General features: G+C 51.4%; 1 protein-coding gene across 1 annotated transcript in view; it reads right to left on the reverse strand.

Annotated features, from left to right (window-relative positions):
* Window positions 1-16,907, reverse strand: part of PEMT (phosphatidylethanolamine N-methyltransferase) — a 42,004-nt gene extending 25,097 nt beyond the window's left edge. The window contains exons 1-2 of the mRNA XM_056503227.1: window positions 16,808-16,907; window positions 14,287-14,394 (exon numbers count right to left, since the gene is read on the reverse strand). Of these exons, the coding sequence (XP_056359202.1) occupies window positions 14,287-14,379 (93 nt within the window). The 5' untranslated portion in view covers window positions 14,380-14,394; window positions 16,808-16,907. The remainder of the gene's footprint in view (window positions 1-14,286; window positions 14,395-16,807) is intronic.
* Window positions 16,908-17,305: the final 398 nt, after the last annotated feature.

Consider the following 17,305-nt stretch of genomic DNA (forward strand, 5'->3'; position numbering starts at 1 on the left):
AGCAGAGGAGATAATGCCATGCAGTTTTCAACAGATCAAGGGCTGATTAGGAGGAATTAATTAGCTGCTTAAACAGTCCTTGACTCGCTGCAGCAATTAGCCGTCACCTCCCTGCAGTCACGTTCCTGGCGCAGCAGTGCCACTGATACAAAGCACAAAACTCCTTCCCTGTGTGCTGCTGTGAGCACCAGGCCAGCCCTGGGTGGGCACATGGCCCTGGGAAGGGGCTCAAACCCACACGGGCTCCAAAGCCACCCCTGGGCAGGGTGAGCTGGGCTGTGGGCACTCCTGTGTGCCCACTGCAGTGCCCATTGCTGGTCAGTGATTCCAAACACGGGGCAGGCACCGGGTGTCTTCCCTCCTCCAGCCTCAGGAATTCCCCATCCACCACCTCTTCTGTGCTATGAACCACCAGTTCTCAGCTGTACCCCTTCACTGATCATCCAGCAGCCTTTACCCCACATGCCATCACCTGCTGTCGCTTGGGTGGGGTGGGAGCATTACTCCTCACCTCTGCAAGCACTAAACCATGGGAAGCTGACACTGCAGAGCTGGAGGCTGAGCAACCCCCACTGGACACTGCCCAGGAGGAAAAGCTGGCACTTGGGGTGACCAGGAGACCACCATGAGGCTCTGAGCCCCTCTTGCCTTGCTGGAGCTGGTCACAGCTGCCAAGCTCCTGCCACCATCCCAGTGGGCTCCACTTTGCTCGGCTGCTTCCTGCCTGCACTAGGAGAAAAATGTGGCAGCTTTGGACTACCTGATGCAGAGACTGAGTTACTTCTCTCAACTCACAGGTTCTCCATTACAGAGAGCCATGAGTTGGTGATGCAGTCTGAAAGCTTTTTAGCAAATGATTAAAGCCTTGTGAAGTTCCCCTACCAAGTATTGGAGCAGCAGCTTTGAGTTCCTGCAATTAAAACACTGAACTGATATGAGAAGAGACAAGCACAGTCTTTCTTAATGGTTTCATGTGAGCTGTGAGGCAAACCAGGCTGAGCACTGTGTCCATGGAGCTGGTAAAGGCTTTTTCATGGTAATACCCCAAGAAAAGATGCACCCAGAGATGGTTTGATGGCAAGCAACAGGCACTGAGGACAACAGGTGACAGTCTGTGCCCATGCATGTGGAGCCAGAGCATGGCAGGGACTCCTGGCAGAGCCTGGGAGGTTCCAAGCATCCTGGTTTGAGGGCTGGCAAGTGTCCCAAGAGATCGGGATGGTCTGGTTCATCCAGGTCTCCCCAGCAAGCTTTACCAGTTAAGTTTTTGCCCTTTCCTATCCCCTTGCTGGTGTGATGGCAGGAGCAGTTGTCAGGGAGCCACAGCTGAGCAGCACAACTCAGCTCCTCCACATCTGCCAAGAGCTTTCAGTTTGGAAAGGAAGGCGTCGATTTGACGCAAGGAAGATTTTTCCATTGCCTTTCACTGGCTCTGGATGGGGGGTTTGTTGTTTATTCCAGCCAAAAGAAACAGGAGAGGCATTTTGGAGAGACAGGGCGATGTGTGGCCTGGCTGTGCAAGGAACTGAGGTGAGGAACAGCCAGCTGGAACACTGGGGCTGCACACCCAGGTGACAAAGAGCTGCACAGAGGGAAAAACCACATGTTTGCAGGCTCTGACCGTGGAACACGGGGTTTGGAACACACAAAGGACTCCAAAAAGAGGAGAACATCCAAGTGCTGAAGAAGAGAACTACCTAGAAGCAGAGAGCAGGGTGGGCTGCTCTCCAAAACGAAAAAGATGCAGTGAAATGAGACAGCATGACAAACCCTCACTGCCTATAATGCCCAATACCCAAACCAGCAAGTTAAAAGAGGATGAAACATAAGCTGGAGTGCCTCTTCTAGTGACTCTTTCCTTGTGAATGCTGCCAGGAAAGAGGTCAACAGGGTCCAGTCTGAGCACTTCGACACAGGGAGAAGAGTAAAGCGACTCTACTTCTTTAGAAGTGGAAGGATATTGAAGTAACCCAGCCTGCTTCCAGCATGTTCAACCTAAAAAACAACCTTCCCTGCACCCATGCCTAGAGAAAGTAATTGGACCGAAACAGCACAGGTCACCTCAGCTAACAGCCTTGAGTTGGGGAAACAAAACAAGCCTGCAGGTAAACAGATAAGGGTTTCATAAAGACTAGGTACGCTTTACCTCAGTTATCCCTCCAGATTACCTCCATATGAGCCTTTACCTTGAATCCACTCCTGATAAAGAGTAAGATAAAAAATTTCATTTCTCTAATAGTGTTTATGTGATTTGTCAAAGTAGGATCTCATTAGCTGGCTGCAATGAAAACAAGCCCTTGCTTAGTGTAAGCCAAGACAGCCTGAGTCCATCGATGTTCCATGAGCCACATCCTCTCCTCTTCAATAAAAACAAAAATGACACAGAATATGGGCTGTGTTTGCTAGCAATTTCCAACACAAAATCTGAACAGTTTCTTCTCAAAGCAAAGAGCTCATGATTTATGTCCAAAGAGCTGGAAGCTGAAGGCAGGTGATTTCAATAACCCAGAACTGAGCTGTGTTAATTAATTCTGAGAGTGGGCATGGGGAGCCCTTATGAGCAGCTCCCTGAGAGTGAAGGGGAAGTGGGATGTGCTCCCACCACAAGGAATCAGGCTACACAGCCCAGCCCAACTTTCCCAGCCAGCAAATCCCACAGAAAAACTATTTGTGAAATAATGATTTCTCCAGAGCACAGCACGGGATGGGGAAGGACCTTTCCAGTCCCAGTCTGGGACGTGGAAGGGATGGACCAACAGTGGGAGGGACACGGGCTGAATGAACCATGAATACAACCAGATAAAATAATCTCCTGAGATGAGGGAAAGGCAGAAGCTGCCCCCACACAAATATGTGGGGCTCTGCTGGAGCTCAGAGGGAAGGTAAGTGCTGCCAGATGAGCATCTCGTGAGCAGGACGGTGAAACATTTTGCCGGATTTCTTTTCATCTTCCCTGCCCAGATGACTTGGCTCACACTCAGCTTCCCACTGCACACAGTCCCCATCCAGAAAACCACAAGCCTTGTATTTTCACACGTTTCTCTGAAGCTCAGAGTGTTTTCCTTGGGGCAAACAGATTGGAAACAGGCAGCCCATAGCAGGCACTTTCATAAACAAACCAGAAGCAAAGGTGTGTGCCAGTCTCTTGAGTGACTGAGAACATTCTGCCCACCTCACATCCTGTATTTGCATGGTTTTTTTTTTCCTGTTGCTCGTACTCATGCAGCCCTAAATAAAGCAAAACTGAGGAAGTGCCTGAAGTGTTCTACACAGCTGCTTTCACCAAAACAGGCTGTCTACCCAACAGACCCATTTTCAAACAAAGCGAGCCAACAATAGCACTGACGATGTTTGAACTGGCATGGATTTAGGAAGACAAGCTCTTTGCTGCACCACACTGTCAGCAAGCACTCAGTACAAATGCCACGTTACCAGATAAACATCTCTTTTTTTCTCTCTCTCTTTTTTTTTTTTAATACTCCCCTTTCACTTTCGCACCTCCGTTCGGTTACGATATTGCCAAATGAGGCCCTGGATCCCAATGGATCACGGTGCCAAGGTCAAGTCCCTCTGAATTCATTTCAGTGCCTTGGGTTTGATTTTAAATGTGGAGATAAAGCTTTATCTGCATCACTAAGCGTCTATTCTGCTCTTCAAAGTTTTCCAACCCTGATGCAAACCTCTAGTTCAAATAGGAATCATCCTTGCAAATAAGGTCAGCCTGATTAAAAAACAGTTATTCTAGGTGGAGTGGAAATGGTCAATCTTCAGCCAGCATGTGCTATGTAAGAAATATCCTGTTCCTGAACTGAAACAAACCTTCACAGGCTCCAGGTAAAAGGAGATTGAGGTCACCTAACAACTGACATTACTTGCAGCCTCTGATTCATGGCAAAGAGACCATGTAAAGCTATACTGGAGATGTCAGCTACATCAGGTGTTCCTTTCTCTCCTGTATAACCTGTATTTAATTGCAGATACAGGTTCAGGTACCACTGTGAGCAGCCAGTGTCCCCAGCCAGCCCAACCTACAGATGTCACACTGCCTGCAAGCAAAAGCTGGGGCTGCATGCTGCAATATTTCAATTCAGGCAATTACTCAAGGAGCTGTGGCCCATGGGAGTGAAAGTACTCTGGCTCTGTTGTCTTAAAAGATTAAATCAGAAGCTCCAATTCACCCAATGTATGAGTAAGAAGGAGCTGGCAGGAGAGAAGGGGATGAAGAAAGGTTGTGGGTGACAGCAAGCACCAGCCTCTCCAGAGACAAACACAGCAGCACACAAGCACCCGGCCCCACACGGGGAAGATAAAGCAGCCAAGCCATCCCAGCACTGCCTGGATCCTGTTTTTGATGTGAAGGTTTTCAGGCTGGGTGTCATCTTTGCAGTTTGCTCTCGTTAATAGGTTTGCTTGGATTCCAGCTCAGCCCAGCTCATTAGCCACACTGCCGAATCCCACACTAATTCTGCATCCCTTCTACTGCTACAGATAAATAATAAAATTGCCTCCACGCAGGGGTTGTTTTCTTCCTCTCTCCCCCTAATGCAGGTCTGGTAGCATCTCATGTATCTGTTAATGAAGTCCATAATATCCAGAGTTTCTCAGCAAGTAAAAATTACAATCATTAGCCAGTGAGTGATGAGAAACAAAAACACCATTTCTGCCTGGGCTGGCAGTAACAGCACAGCAAGTACATGTCCTGGACAGCTGAGCCCTGCTCTCCTGTTATATGGTACCCAATGTTCTTCATTAGCACCTCTCTCTAATAGAGCAAGGCAGAGTCCTGCAGCAGGTCACATTTACACACAACAATTAATTCAGGGAGAAACAATGACAGGCACCGCAGAGGAGCACTTTGCAGTGGGGTGGTAAAAAGATGAAGTGGAAGCAGAATAGGAACATTTTAAAGCCCTGCCTGAAATAAAAAATAAGTGGAGGCACAAGTGACTGCATGGTAGAGGACGCATGGCTGGTTTCCTTGTATACAGCTTTGTAGTTTTCATTTTAAATAGAAAAGAAACACAACAATCACTCTTTTGGTCACATACCCCAGTGACCAGGACCAGCAGGCTCAGACCAGGACTTCTTGTGCTATTGGCAAACAACACACAAAGCAGACTCAGCTTCTCCCAGAGCTGCAGCCGCTCTCTTGCTGCCCTTTTCTGAAATTAGGGTTTAATTCTCTGGAATAAGTCTGCTAATAAAGAGTCCCAACATACCCATTCTCTGGACAGCGTGTACCTGCTCATCGTTCCCCCAGGAGCTGTGATGGGAGGGGGAGAGGGAAGGGGGGGAGAAAAAAATAAATCCACCTCAGAGAGCACAAAATCCAAGAGAAATCCAATACTTTTTCACAGAGGAGTGAGAGGTTGTTGGAATAGAGGTACTGGTTGCACTGGCCATGCTCAGCAAAGCACTGATTTCGTCTGGAAGGGCCTCCTGTCCTCTCCCAGCTGAACAGATCATGTTCCACGCTCCGTGTTAAGCCTCCCCTGGGAACATTTCCCACTGAGGACACGCATGTTTGCGATGCTGCCGTCGTGGCCAGCAACAATAGAGAGGGACAATGTGATCTTTATGTAACACGGGTTCTGTTCCCCTCTGCCTGGGGATGAGATGTTCAACACAGGGGCACAACCAGTAATTAACAACCTCAAGGGTTAAACACAACCAGCAGACCCCTCAGCTTTGCTGGTGTCAGCACTGGGGTTCCTCTGGGGGTGCATGGGTGTAAGCACATGCCCCATGCTATCTGTTCATCCGTTCAATGCAAGACAAGTAACCCAAAAGCTGAGTAAACACTCAGTCATCCTCAGATCCTGTGATCTGCATCTCAGGGGAGCTCCTTCCCCCTCCTGCAGCCTCAAAGCCCAGTGCTGGGATACAGACACCAGCCCTGCATCCACTGCTCAAAGATTCTCACAGCCTTTTGCTCCACAAATTTCTACTACAGGGCTGCACAGAGGTGGAGGGGAGAGAGGCTGAGAAAGTCCTTCCAGATATGGATCTACTCACATCCACACTAGTGCCCAAAGCTTAATGGACACAGGAAGAAAAGTAATGCTCCTCCATTGGGCAATGCATTTGCTTTGGCTTCTGAGTACATCAGTCTCTGGAAAATGACTGTACAACAAAATCTTGGAATGAAACTAATTCAATGCTGCTCTCCAGCCTTGGGAATGAAATGAGTAAGTCTGCAGTCATTACAACAATATCCTGGTAAAAATAAACAGGAAAGGGCACTCAGTAGGAATGCTTCATAGTTAAAAATACAGTATCTCATCTGAGGTCATTCAGTTTTTTATAGGAACAGGCATGCGTGCCTCAAAGTGATCAGATTTAGTATTACTTCCTGTTACAGATGGACAGTCACAGACAGATGGACAAGGTTCTTTTCCCTAGTCCAAAACCCCACCTGGGATGATGCAGATTGAGCATCTGCTATTGGGCTGACAGCTCTGAGGGAAGAGGCAAGAATTAGAACACCTGCCTACATGGAGGGATTTGGGGTCTGTCTTCTCTTCACTCAGCAAGACTGACCAGGAGAATGAGCAACCTTTTCTATGTAAAAGGTGCAAAGAAGATGTTCAGGACAGAGGTGGTCACGCTGAGCAGCAGGCAGGCACAGAGACGATGCTGGACAAACGACAGGAGGCAAGAAAAGTGAGCAGAAGAAGTACTGTAAAGGATCATAAAAGCTGCATGTACACTTTACTTCACAGAAAATGTCTTTGTGCTTTTATGGCAAAGAGCTGATACAATTACAGCTTCTTTTATAAACGAAGCAGAAACCAGATAATGAGCCAACCTCCCACCACACAAAGGAGGTGACGAAGACGTTCTGGGAGCCCTGATGGTCAGGCTTCCCCGCAACAGCCAAAAGCATAGAAAATTGCTAAAACCCATCTCCATTTCACCCTCTTCAGGGCTGTGAGCTGTTCATAGCCTTTTTCTTCCCCAAAGTATAAAAAGGATCACACCAAAAATGTGCCTACACAGATAGCAGGTGAAAACCCTTCAGCCACACAAAGCAGAGCTTGCAGATGCAGACCTGCAGAATGAGCCCACGGCTGCATCATCCCCCGGTGTGGGGGAGTAAAAAGAGGGAAAAAAAAAGGTTTCACAAAGAAAAAAAAAACAGGTAAGATATTGTCCAATCCAGGTGAGTTTGTACCGCACCACAGAGGTTCATGATTTCAGTGAAACATGGGAAAGTCAAGAGCTCCCACCAGTCTTCCTGTCCTTGACCTCAACATCCACTGGACAAGCAGAGAAGTTTGAGGAAGTCACGTGCAGGTATAAGAGTCTGGAGCTTCCAGCTTTTCTGGAAACCAAATTAACTTCTTAAGAAAGTTGTCCCTCATTCCTGCACGGGAGCAAGCACAAAAGTTTAGATAGCTTGGTAGGGAAAAGGAAAATTCAGGCAGCAAGTCCACAGCCCTTCCCCTGGGTTGGGGTCACCCTTGTTCTGTTCAGTCAGTGCACTGCTGCTCCCATCCCTCTGCCACATATCAACCAACCCAGATACACACTTGTGTCCATAGCTCATGTCCTCCATCAACTAAATACATCAGCACCAGCTTCCAATAATCAACTGTTTGCCCCTGGGTTTGGGTACAGAGGTTTTAAAGCTTTGTCAGGATCCCTTAGGAAGGGAAAAGTAAGGGGGCTGACCCAGGCAGGCAGCCTGGGAGGCTGCACATTCTTGACTGCTTTAACTAAGATGAAGCTCCTAATATCTGCAAGGAACCAATGTCCAACAAGCACTGCTGTGATCAGGCTGGTCAAGGATCTGGTGCCACACTCAGGAGAGCAGGGATGTGGGATGCTCCTGCCAAGAACCATTTCCAGTTGCACATGTCACTGAGGTCATTAGAGAGGCAGAAAACACATGGAGAGTCTTGCTTCAGTGATTTACTAATCTACTTTCCTACCCATTTGCTGCTGCCATGTGAGCAACTGGAGATGTGTCCCCTCAGAGTTCATCCAGGGAGGAAAAATAGGGAAAACGAGGCAGCATTTTCTTTGGGGTGCCATCAGCCTGCCACAAACCAGAGTGAGCACCCCCACCATGAACCCCCAAGGCCTCCTTCCCCACCATGAGTCTCCAGACATGCAGAAGATGCAACTGCATTGTGATGGAAGAGCAGCAGCGGGGCTTACAGAAATAACCTCCCAAGAGCACACAGCACACACTGTGTGTCTGCATTTCTCCATCAAAACAGCCTATTTTGGCTATCCTTCTGGGAACTGGGCAGGCTTCTGCTAAACAGTCTGTGCCACAGCACAGCTGGAATACACCCATGTCTGTGATTGTGAGGGTCCTGCCCAGCCCCTGCATCACTGACATTCTGGGGGTAGCAGTGGGTTTCTCCCCTCCAGGCTCCAGCAGCTCCCAATCCCCAGGCTATGCACAAACACTGCCAAAGCCCAGTGAAACTGCCTTTTCCACACCTCCCAGTCTGAGTAGATAAAACCACTTTCTTTTTTGCTTCCAGTTGCACCTTTTCCCTTGTCCTGTGAGACACAGCTGGTCACAGACTTGCTGTTTCATCAGCATGTGAGGAGGCTTAGCAGCAGGATGGCAGGAGAGGGATGGAGTGAGATGGAGAAGAAAGGGCCTCTTCCAGCTTCCAGGGTCTACAGATAATCCTCTGATCCAAATGGAAACAAGACTCTTGGCTTAATTTTTTTTTTCATCTTTTGTGTGTGTGCTGACTTACTCCAGCAGGGCTGCCAGCAGCCTGCAGTTTATTTTTAAAATAATAAACAAGAGAAGTCCAGTATATACAACAAAGACTCTGGGTTTTCAGAGAAGCATTCTGCAGATGCTAAAAAAAGGAGGCTGCTTATCGGGTCAGCCGTGAGGTGAGAGGCAGATTCTGACCTTGGTTTTGAGAAATGCTGAGCAGGCACGTCGCACACCAGCTGGATCCCAAATTCACTCTAGGAATAGGCACAGAAATGGCTCAGCTTCCCAAGCACAGCCTGCCTTGGCAGGTACCTGTGTACAGTAGGTGGGCAGCTGCTGTAATGACTGTCACCACCTCACCCAGAGCCCTGAGACTGTGCCCAGCTCCACACACAGAAAAAGCATCTCAGCTCACAGCTGCCTGGCCAGCCTGGGCCCCACAATGCCCACACCACAGGCAGCTCAGCCTGCAGGCACATCATAAAAATATATTGCACAGCTTCTTCAAGAGGATTTAGATGAAAACACCACCACCTCCAGCTGTGAGGCTGTGGGAAGCAGTGCTGGGACGAAAGATGTGGCTCTCCCTCAAGGTGACAGTGCTCCTAATTGTGCCACTCCAGCCGGCACGCCGGAGGCTGCGACCCAGTTTTGGTACTTGTTATGTGGCTCACAGCGGTGCCAACAAGCTGGAAAAGCTAAATTTAGGAGATAAACAGGCCTGGTGTTACACACCCGGGCAGGAGTGACTCTGTTACGAGAGCTGGAGAATCGATGCCACCCACTTCCACGTGTTACAGCGACGCTGCAAAGCCCTCGCTGCCGGAGTGAAAGCGTTACCAAGTCACTTGGAATAAAATTGCCACTAAATGCTATTTGGGAAATGGGAAAAAAAAAAAAAAAAAGGCAAATCCTCACTCTTTCTCAGCTATTGTAGGAAATGAAAACGGCTATTGCTGCCTGGTAGAGAGTCCAATTATGAATAATCTGCGTTCTCTCCCTGCACAAAGGATGAAAGGCATCAGAGCTGGTGGTGACATTTTAAGACCGGAGATGTAAGAGCGGATCTGAGCCTCGTTGCAAGCCCAGCTTTACCCCAATAAAGAAACACTTTCTGCAGTCAATTGCCTTGCAGCGTAGCTTGAAGCCCCACTATTGATCTAGCATCTGTTATAAGCAGATAATCATCATCGCTGTGCCATGGCTTCTATGATGGGGTCTAAAAGCACTTTCCAGAAGCTGTTTGAGGGCTGTTTTCTGCTCTCCCCTGCGGCTGCAGGAAGGCTGAGGTTTGTGGGGGAGCCCACCAAAGTCTCACAGGTTGACAGAATTTGAAGGCCAGAAAAAAAAAAATTGAATCACCCCCAACTCATTCATCTCCCAATTCCTGTAAACTTCAGGTAACTGAGGTGCACTCCCCGCAAGGCTCTGCTGCCATCCCAGCCCTCACACAGTTACTTTATACCCTGCAATTTTCTTTCCCTAGGGAGGTGCTGACACACCACCATCAAGCCACAGCTCAATCCTTTCCTTCTCTAAGACAGGCAGCGAGAGCTGCTGAAATCTCCCAGCATCAGGCTTTTTTTTCCTGTCCCCAAAAGGTTTCTCAGACTTTGGCTCACTGAGGTTTGAATCCTGACAACTCCTGAGCTTCCATCTACTTCCCAGCAGTGTGGGGATGTTTTGGGCCAGGCACCTTCCTCCGGGTTTAGCAAGAAGTGGTCAGAGGTAGGTGAAATCAGACTGCCAGTGCCTGCAATCTCCCTCCTCCCTTCCAGTGCAAGCATTTCTTACCCACTAGGCACATTCCTCCAGTCTCCAAAGAAGGAGAAAAGGATGGGAAATTAAAAATAAATGAACCAAGAGATACACATCCATCAGGAGCCAGGCGTTGTCAGCCCAGGTCCCTGTGCAACCACTTCTTTAATCAAAACCTCATGCAGCTTAAACGCTTGACAGAAGTCTAGAACAGAGATCGTGTTACCCTGAAAAGGAAAAGTCGCAACCTTGAGGAATAAAATCACTGTTTGATGGGGTCTGTTTTCTTTAAAATCACGCTGAATTACGCCAAGCCTGTTCCTAGCTGTGACATTTGAAGTTTCACCCCGCAGATTCCTGTGAGACACACGGGTGTCTCGAGGGGGTGACCAGAGGTGACGGGAGGAGTGAGCTCTGGGCCGCCAGCTAAAGATGAGCCATTTCTAAATCGGTCCATGACGCCAGACCTAAATTTTTAAGAGGCTCAAATCAAGAAAAGATTGCTGATGGATGCACTCCCCACTTAAAACTCACTTGCGTGGTGATGGACGTCAGAGTACTGGCCTCACGGCTATGCCTGGTTGCTACCGAGAGTGACAGAAACCTTCCAGCTTTCGAGAAAGTCCTCGTGTGCCAAGGCTCAGCCAGCTCTTTAGAGCCTCCTGCATGCAGGTTATCTGCCTCTCTTGGCTTGAAAATGTTTGTCCCTGAGGAGTTTTTATCTAATGCCTTCCTTAGTTACCAAGGGATGAGAAGTTTCTCCCATCGTTCTGTGGCTTTCCAAACACAGATGGGATTTATTGAAGTTCCTGCTGCTCTGGCCTCATTAACATTTTATGGCACAGCTCCAGAGATGTGCCTGCTCCGTGCTGGGTGCCCCTCTACAGCCCCACAGTGGCTCAGGTCTCCTGGCTGCACTAAACATCCTTGGGGAGTTTTAAGTGATTTTATTCCCAAAATGGCTTCGCTGCTTCCTTTTGAGACCTCACCTGCACCCTGCCTCCTGTGGGACCACAGCTCACAGCAGCTGCTCTCATAACAGACACAGTGGGTGGGAAAGCAGAGACAGCAGGAGAGAGGAAAAACTATGGGAAAAACTAGAGAATAGTGCAGGAACACATTCAGGCTGTGCCATTGACTATATAACCTCTCCAGGAACAGGCAGGATTTTAATTGGCACAAAGGGGGTGGGAGCAGAAGAGGGGGTGCAAGCCCAGGGTTTGGTGAGGAAATGCAGCAGGTGGCTCTGGGGAGACACTGCTGGTACCCTCCTGCACATGCCTGCAGGGAGGAGGGTGGGAATTGCAAGTCCTGAGGCCTTCTGGAAGAGCTTTTCTCCCCTGTAGAGAACAGGAGGGAGCATCAGCACAGCCCAGCTGGAATCTGCAAATTGCCCCATTTAGGCTCTGGTCCTCAAAATTGCTCTTACCCAAAGTACATCCATCAACCTGACAAGCATCACGTTTTTTCTCTGGAGGCCACACTCCCTCACAGCCTCCAGAGTTAGTGCTTCATCCCCAAACTCTACAGGTTTTGTCCCAGAGACATGGCTGCTGCTCACCAGCTGCTGGTCACCTTGCTATGATCGAGGCTTTGGGATGTGCCTCTCCACGACCCAAGCACTGCATGGAGCCGGGGTTTCCCCACCACATATTTATTCAGAGGCACTGCACAGCAAGGACAACTCGGCACCAAACTTTGGAAGAGGCAGACCTGGCTGGAGTTCAGCAGAAACATGGAATTAAGACACTGAACTAAATCAATGCATCCCCACCCAATTTCTATCCAAATCAGGAATTTCATGCACAGGAGGGATTTTGACCACTGTCCCACATTAGTTATTGAGCAGAGAGAGCAAAGAGTGCTTGGCACTGTACAAAATTCCAGTCTTTGCACTGAAGCTCTTGGAAACCCAGAGTAATTCAGATGCAGAAGCAATCTCAGCTGCTGGGAAGAAACTCAAACAGCCAAGGACAGAGAGAGTCTGTGCAGGAAAGTAGGGAAAGAAAGAAGAGCTGCTGGCTGGCTGTAGGCAGGGGACAATGATCACATAGATAAAAGGATTGGAGGAGGTAAAGGAAGCAGGTCAGGGAAAATCCAAGAATAGCCAGGACCACTTTTGCTGAAATGTGCCCGACAGTGGGGGCTTGTTTAGGGACCCACAGACTCTCTGCAAAAGCCTTCCAGCATTATTTGGTGTGAGCCACACTCTGGGACTGAAAACACCAGGGGCTTGGGCAGAGCAAGGACGGAGGCACATGGACTGCAAGATCCACCCTGCCCGTTCCAGCCGGGGAAACAGGGAATGCCAAGCTCAGAGCTTTCCCCAACACCCAGCTCAGGCTGCTCACTCAAACCTCCTGCTCTCAGGCACAGCCCTGCACGTCTGGCTTGGAGTGCCACCTGCTGCCAACCTCGCTCTCCAGTCCCTGTGAGGGGACAACAGCAGCGCAGAGCAGCAAAATTCCTGCTCTTACATCGGCTTCCCTGTCCTTTAACAGCAGCCAAACTCCTGCTCCAAAAAGCAACGCTATTTCCCAAGCTGCAGGCGTCCCACGAGTTGCAGGCATAGCAGCAGATGCTAATAAAGTACTTTTTTCTTTGCCTTTCATGCAGTTTCTCGCTGGAGCCAGCCTCTCCCCCCAGAGACCACATCCTGAATCTTCTTGTTCATTGATTCTTTATGCTAAATGATGACTCTGCAGTCGAAATAATGTGGCATATTCCAGCTCGCATTTCAGACACCGTGAGACTTTTTAATAACGAGTTGCATGAAAAATTAGGGAGGCTGCAACAAAGAGCTCCAACAGAGGTTTCCAAAGTGACTCACAGCCAGCAGAGCCTCCCTTTTCCAAAGCCCAGCATGAGACAATCTCAAGAGCCCCCACACTCAGAGAGAGAGGAGTCCTCCCCCTCTGGAAAAATTAGGCCTTTTAAAGGAGAATTCTCCGGGGAGAGAATCCCTGGAGGGAGATTTGGCAGGCAGATTTGGGAATCATGGCTGAGATGACATCCCATTCCCAGGAGTGCTCGCAGGGATGTTTAACCCCATACCTCAGCTGTGCTGCTGAGGGTGCTGCAGGGTGGGAGTCACCTAGTGCTACAGCCAGCCTGGGCTTCCTGCTTGGCACATTGGCTCTGGAATGCTCCAGAACTGGGCAACAGCAATGATTCCTGCTGGTTTTGCAAGGAGGCAGCAAATCCCAGCAGTAACAGGCAGTGGAGGTTTCTCCAGCCTTGGCTCCCAAAGCACTGTGGCACCCACAGCCAGAGCAAACATCACCCATGCACAGGTATCCTGCTCCTCCTAGGCTTGCTGCCAGCCCTGCAGCTCTCTGCCAGGCTTTGCAGCATGATGGAGGAGGAATTTTTTCAGGCCAACTTTTGGCTGACTGTTTTTGCTTCCTGCCATCCACACAAACAGCTGCCAACATATTTCAAGGGGAAGCAGCAGGCAACATATCCAGTGCAGCCACCCTGATGGGGATTAATGCCATTCATGCTCAGCCTCAGCAGTGAGTAGTGCCTGGCTGCTGGGTGGGACATGTGGCTGTAGGATGGGTTTGATTGCTCTGCTCCCTCTCCCAAACTCAGCTCCCAATTCCTTCTGTATCCTGCACTGGGTCCCACCTTCACCTCCTCTGTGACAGCCCTCACAGTCACCCTCAGTCCCTGGAGCTGCAGCTCAGCTCCCTGCTCACCCACTCCTAAGGTCTAATCGAGCACAGTTTCCCCCACCCTGCCCAGCAGATTTCTCAAAAGGTTTTTCCTCCCAAAGGAAGCTGGGAAAGGAAGACTGACAGTACAGGAGCAGCTGGCACAAAGGCAGCTCTTACCACATTCCAGAAGAGAGGGTTGAAGGCAATTGAGAGGGCAGCCACAATGAAGCCAGTGTCGGTCACATCCACGTAGCCAAAGAGCCGCACCATGGCTGCCACATCCACCTGTGGAAGGAGGGAAGGTTACTGGAGTGCACACTCCCACTGGGACACCTCACCTCAAGCCAAACCCCCCAGCTGCCCCAAGGGTAGATGAACCTTTCATTAGCCCTAAGCAACGTGTTGTTACACCTTCCAAAGTGCTGTCAGGGTGCAAAGGCAAGAAGAAGGATGGGGGTTTCTCCAAGCTGTCCCCCCAAACCTCAGGAGCACTGGGCTCCCTGGGAGCCCCACTCACAGCCTGTGAAAAGGACACAGGCTAAGAGGTGACACTGCTGCTCTGAGGATGAGCACCAGCCCTCAGCTGCCAACTCGTGAGTGTTTTTGGAAAGGGAGCACCATTCCATAGCAACTCAGTATCCCAGACACAGGACTGTCCCAGGGATGCCAGTCTGCATGGAACCCCCTAGCAGTGAACTGTGTCAGCTTTAAACTTGTCTCCCATAAAGCCAGTGATGCAAAGCACCTCCACAGCAAGGGGGAATACATTTGCACTGTAAAGAGCTGCAAAAGTATTTCCTGTCTTAATGACAACAACAAAAAACCCTTAAAACTTGCTGTTCATCTTTTAGGAAAGAGAGATTTTTCCCAAGACAGCTCCCTGACATTGTCAGCATTTTTACGTGCAGTAAGCCATGCTGCCTCTCCCTCCTCACTCCCTCTCCCTGTGCTGGTATTTGGATGAAAAACAGCCAGTGTCTTTTTAGGGCTTTTTTTTTTTTTTTTTTTTCTGGTCATAACGTTTGAAAACAAAAAACAAAATAGCCCAGTCCTCACTTGAAACAAAACCAAGACAACACCGAGACATGGAAGGCTTTTGCTTCCCCAACACAGCTGTGTTTGAAATCCTCTGGATGCCAGGGGACAGGCACAGCTCAAAAAGGCATCAGCTCCACTTCGCCTGTCCAGGAGAGAAATTCCCACTGGCTCCTCACATCCTCTTGGAAAGAACCAGAGCCACAGTGTCATCCATGGAAAGGGGCTGGTAAACCCAGCAGCTCTCCTAGCCCAGAGAAAAGGCTGTGGGAACAGCTCCCATGCTGGCTCAGGGCACGTCCAGTCGCTCCAAGTGCCTCCTGCCCAGTCGTGACTGCCCAAGGTGCAAAGTGCAGGAGCAAAAACCGTACAGCCCTGGGGAAAGGGGGATCCTCAGGGGGGTCCACTCTGCCCTCAAACCACCACTGCCCCAGATCCTCCAGGCTCCCTCATCCAAGCCCTGGGGACAGGGGTGCTGGCAGGGAACAATTTGAACAGCCCCCATGGCCTGATCCACACCCATCTCCCCCTATTCCCATCCTCCACAGGCTCTCCTCCCCTCCTTTCTCCCCAGAGCAACCCCCCTCCACCAGACCTCATCCCTCCAAACTCAATCCATAACCCAAACAACTGCTGGCACCGGGGCCGAACTGTCTAATCCTGCTTCAATTGCAATCCCGTGGGAGCAGGACAGCTTCTTTCCTCTCGTTTTGTACGGTGCTGAGCACAGTGCTAGCACGGGCTGAACAAAAGCTTCTTGACCTACTAACTCCTGGCAGGCACCATCGTTAACATTGCACTCACCTTCTTTTCTCCTGCTCAACAACCAAATTCGCAGCTGCCAGCGGGAGGCAGATTGGCCTGTGCCTGGCGTGTGCTTTTCGGGATGAAAGGGGAGCCCTAATGGGATGAGCTGTCTCTGCGAGCTGCTGGGACAGCCACGTAACAGGCACAGAACATTCAACTTTGCCCTCTCCTCCACGGTGGGGGGATCGATGACCGTGGCAAGCGGTGCCTGTTTGATCACAGCCCCAAAGTCAGGGAGGGTGGGAACAGCATGGGCAGCTGCGTGAGAGCTGTACGGGCACCCAGTGACACCTGGGTGAGACATAAATGGGCACACGGGTGAGAGCTGTGCAGGCACTTGGGGCCAGCAGTACACACATCTAGATTAGAGCTGCATGGGCACACGGGTGAGAGCTGTGCAGGCACTTGGGGACAGCAGTACACACATCTAGATTAGAGCTGCATGGGCACACGGGTGAGAGCTGTGCAGGCACCCGAGGGAGAGAAAATAGACACCTGGATGACAGCCGCACTGGCACTTAAACAAGAGCTGCAGAGGCACCTGGGTGAGCCGGTGGCAGCAGCCCCGGGCATTCCCGCAGTGCCAGTGCAGCCCCTGCCTCCTGCTCAGACCGTGCCGTCCCGCTGGGGTGGAACCGGGCTGGGGAGGGCGGCGGGTGCAGCTGTGGAACCGGGGACCGAGCATCCCGAGGCCTGCTGCACCTGCGGGCACAACGCGGGGGCGATTCCCAGCGGATCTGCCGAGCCCCGCGGCGGCACCGGGAGGGTGGGGGATCCGTCCCCGGGCTCCCCCTCGCTGCCCCAGGCCGGGCCCTCCCCGGGGCCGCCCTCCCGCCCGCTCCCGGCCCGCCGGTACCTGGCCGTAGTCCAGGCCTCCCAGCCCCTCGCAGCACTCCCGCGGGAAGCGCCGGGCCCCGCCCGCCGCCGCCTCCCGCCGCCCCGCGCCCGGCCCGGGCCGCCCCGCCATGGCCGAGTGTCCCCGCCGCGCCCCCGGCCCGGCCCGGCCCGAGCCCCGGCCCGCGGCGGCGCTGCCGGGAGCCGCGGTCCCGCCTCCCCGGGAGGAGCCGGGCCTGGAGTGCGCCGGGCCCGGGGCCTGCGGGCCGGGGCAGCGCTGAGCTCGCTGCTGGCCCGGCCGCGCCCGCTGTGGGTGCGTGAGGGGACCGGGCCGCGGCGGAACGGAGAGCGGCCCTGCGGCCGCGGCTGCAGCTCGCCCGGAGCCCCCGGGGCCGCGGCGGGAGCTGCAGTGCGGCTGGGAGCGGGACCCGGGTGGGCATCACTGCTGCGCGGGCAGACGGGCACTGCCAGCCCCCTCTGTCCCCTGCCTTGTGCCCTGCCTTGTCTGCAGCCAGCTCCG

The sequence above is a fragment of the Oenanthe melanoleuca genome, chromosome 14, assembly GCF_029582105.1.
Source record: "Oenanthe melanoleuca isolate GR-GAL-2019-014 chromosome 14, OMel1.0, whole genome shotgun sequence".
NCBI lineage: Eukaryota > Metazoa > Chordata > Aves > Passeriformes > Muscicapidae > Oenanthe > Oenanthe melanoleuca.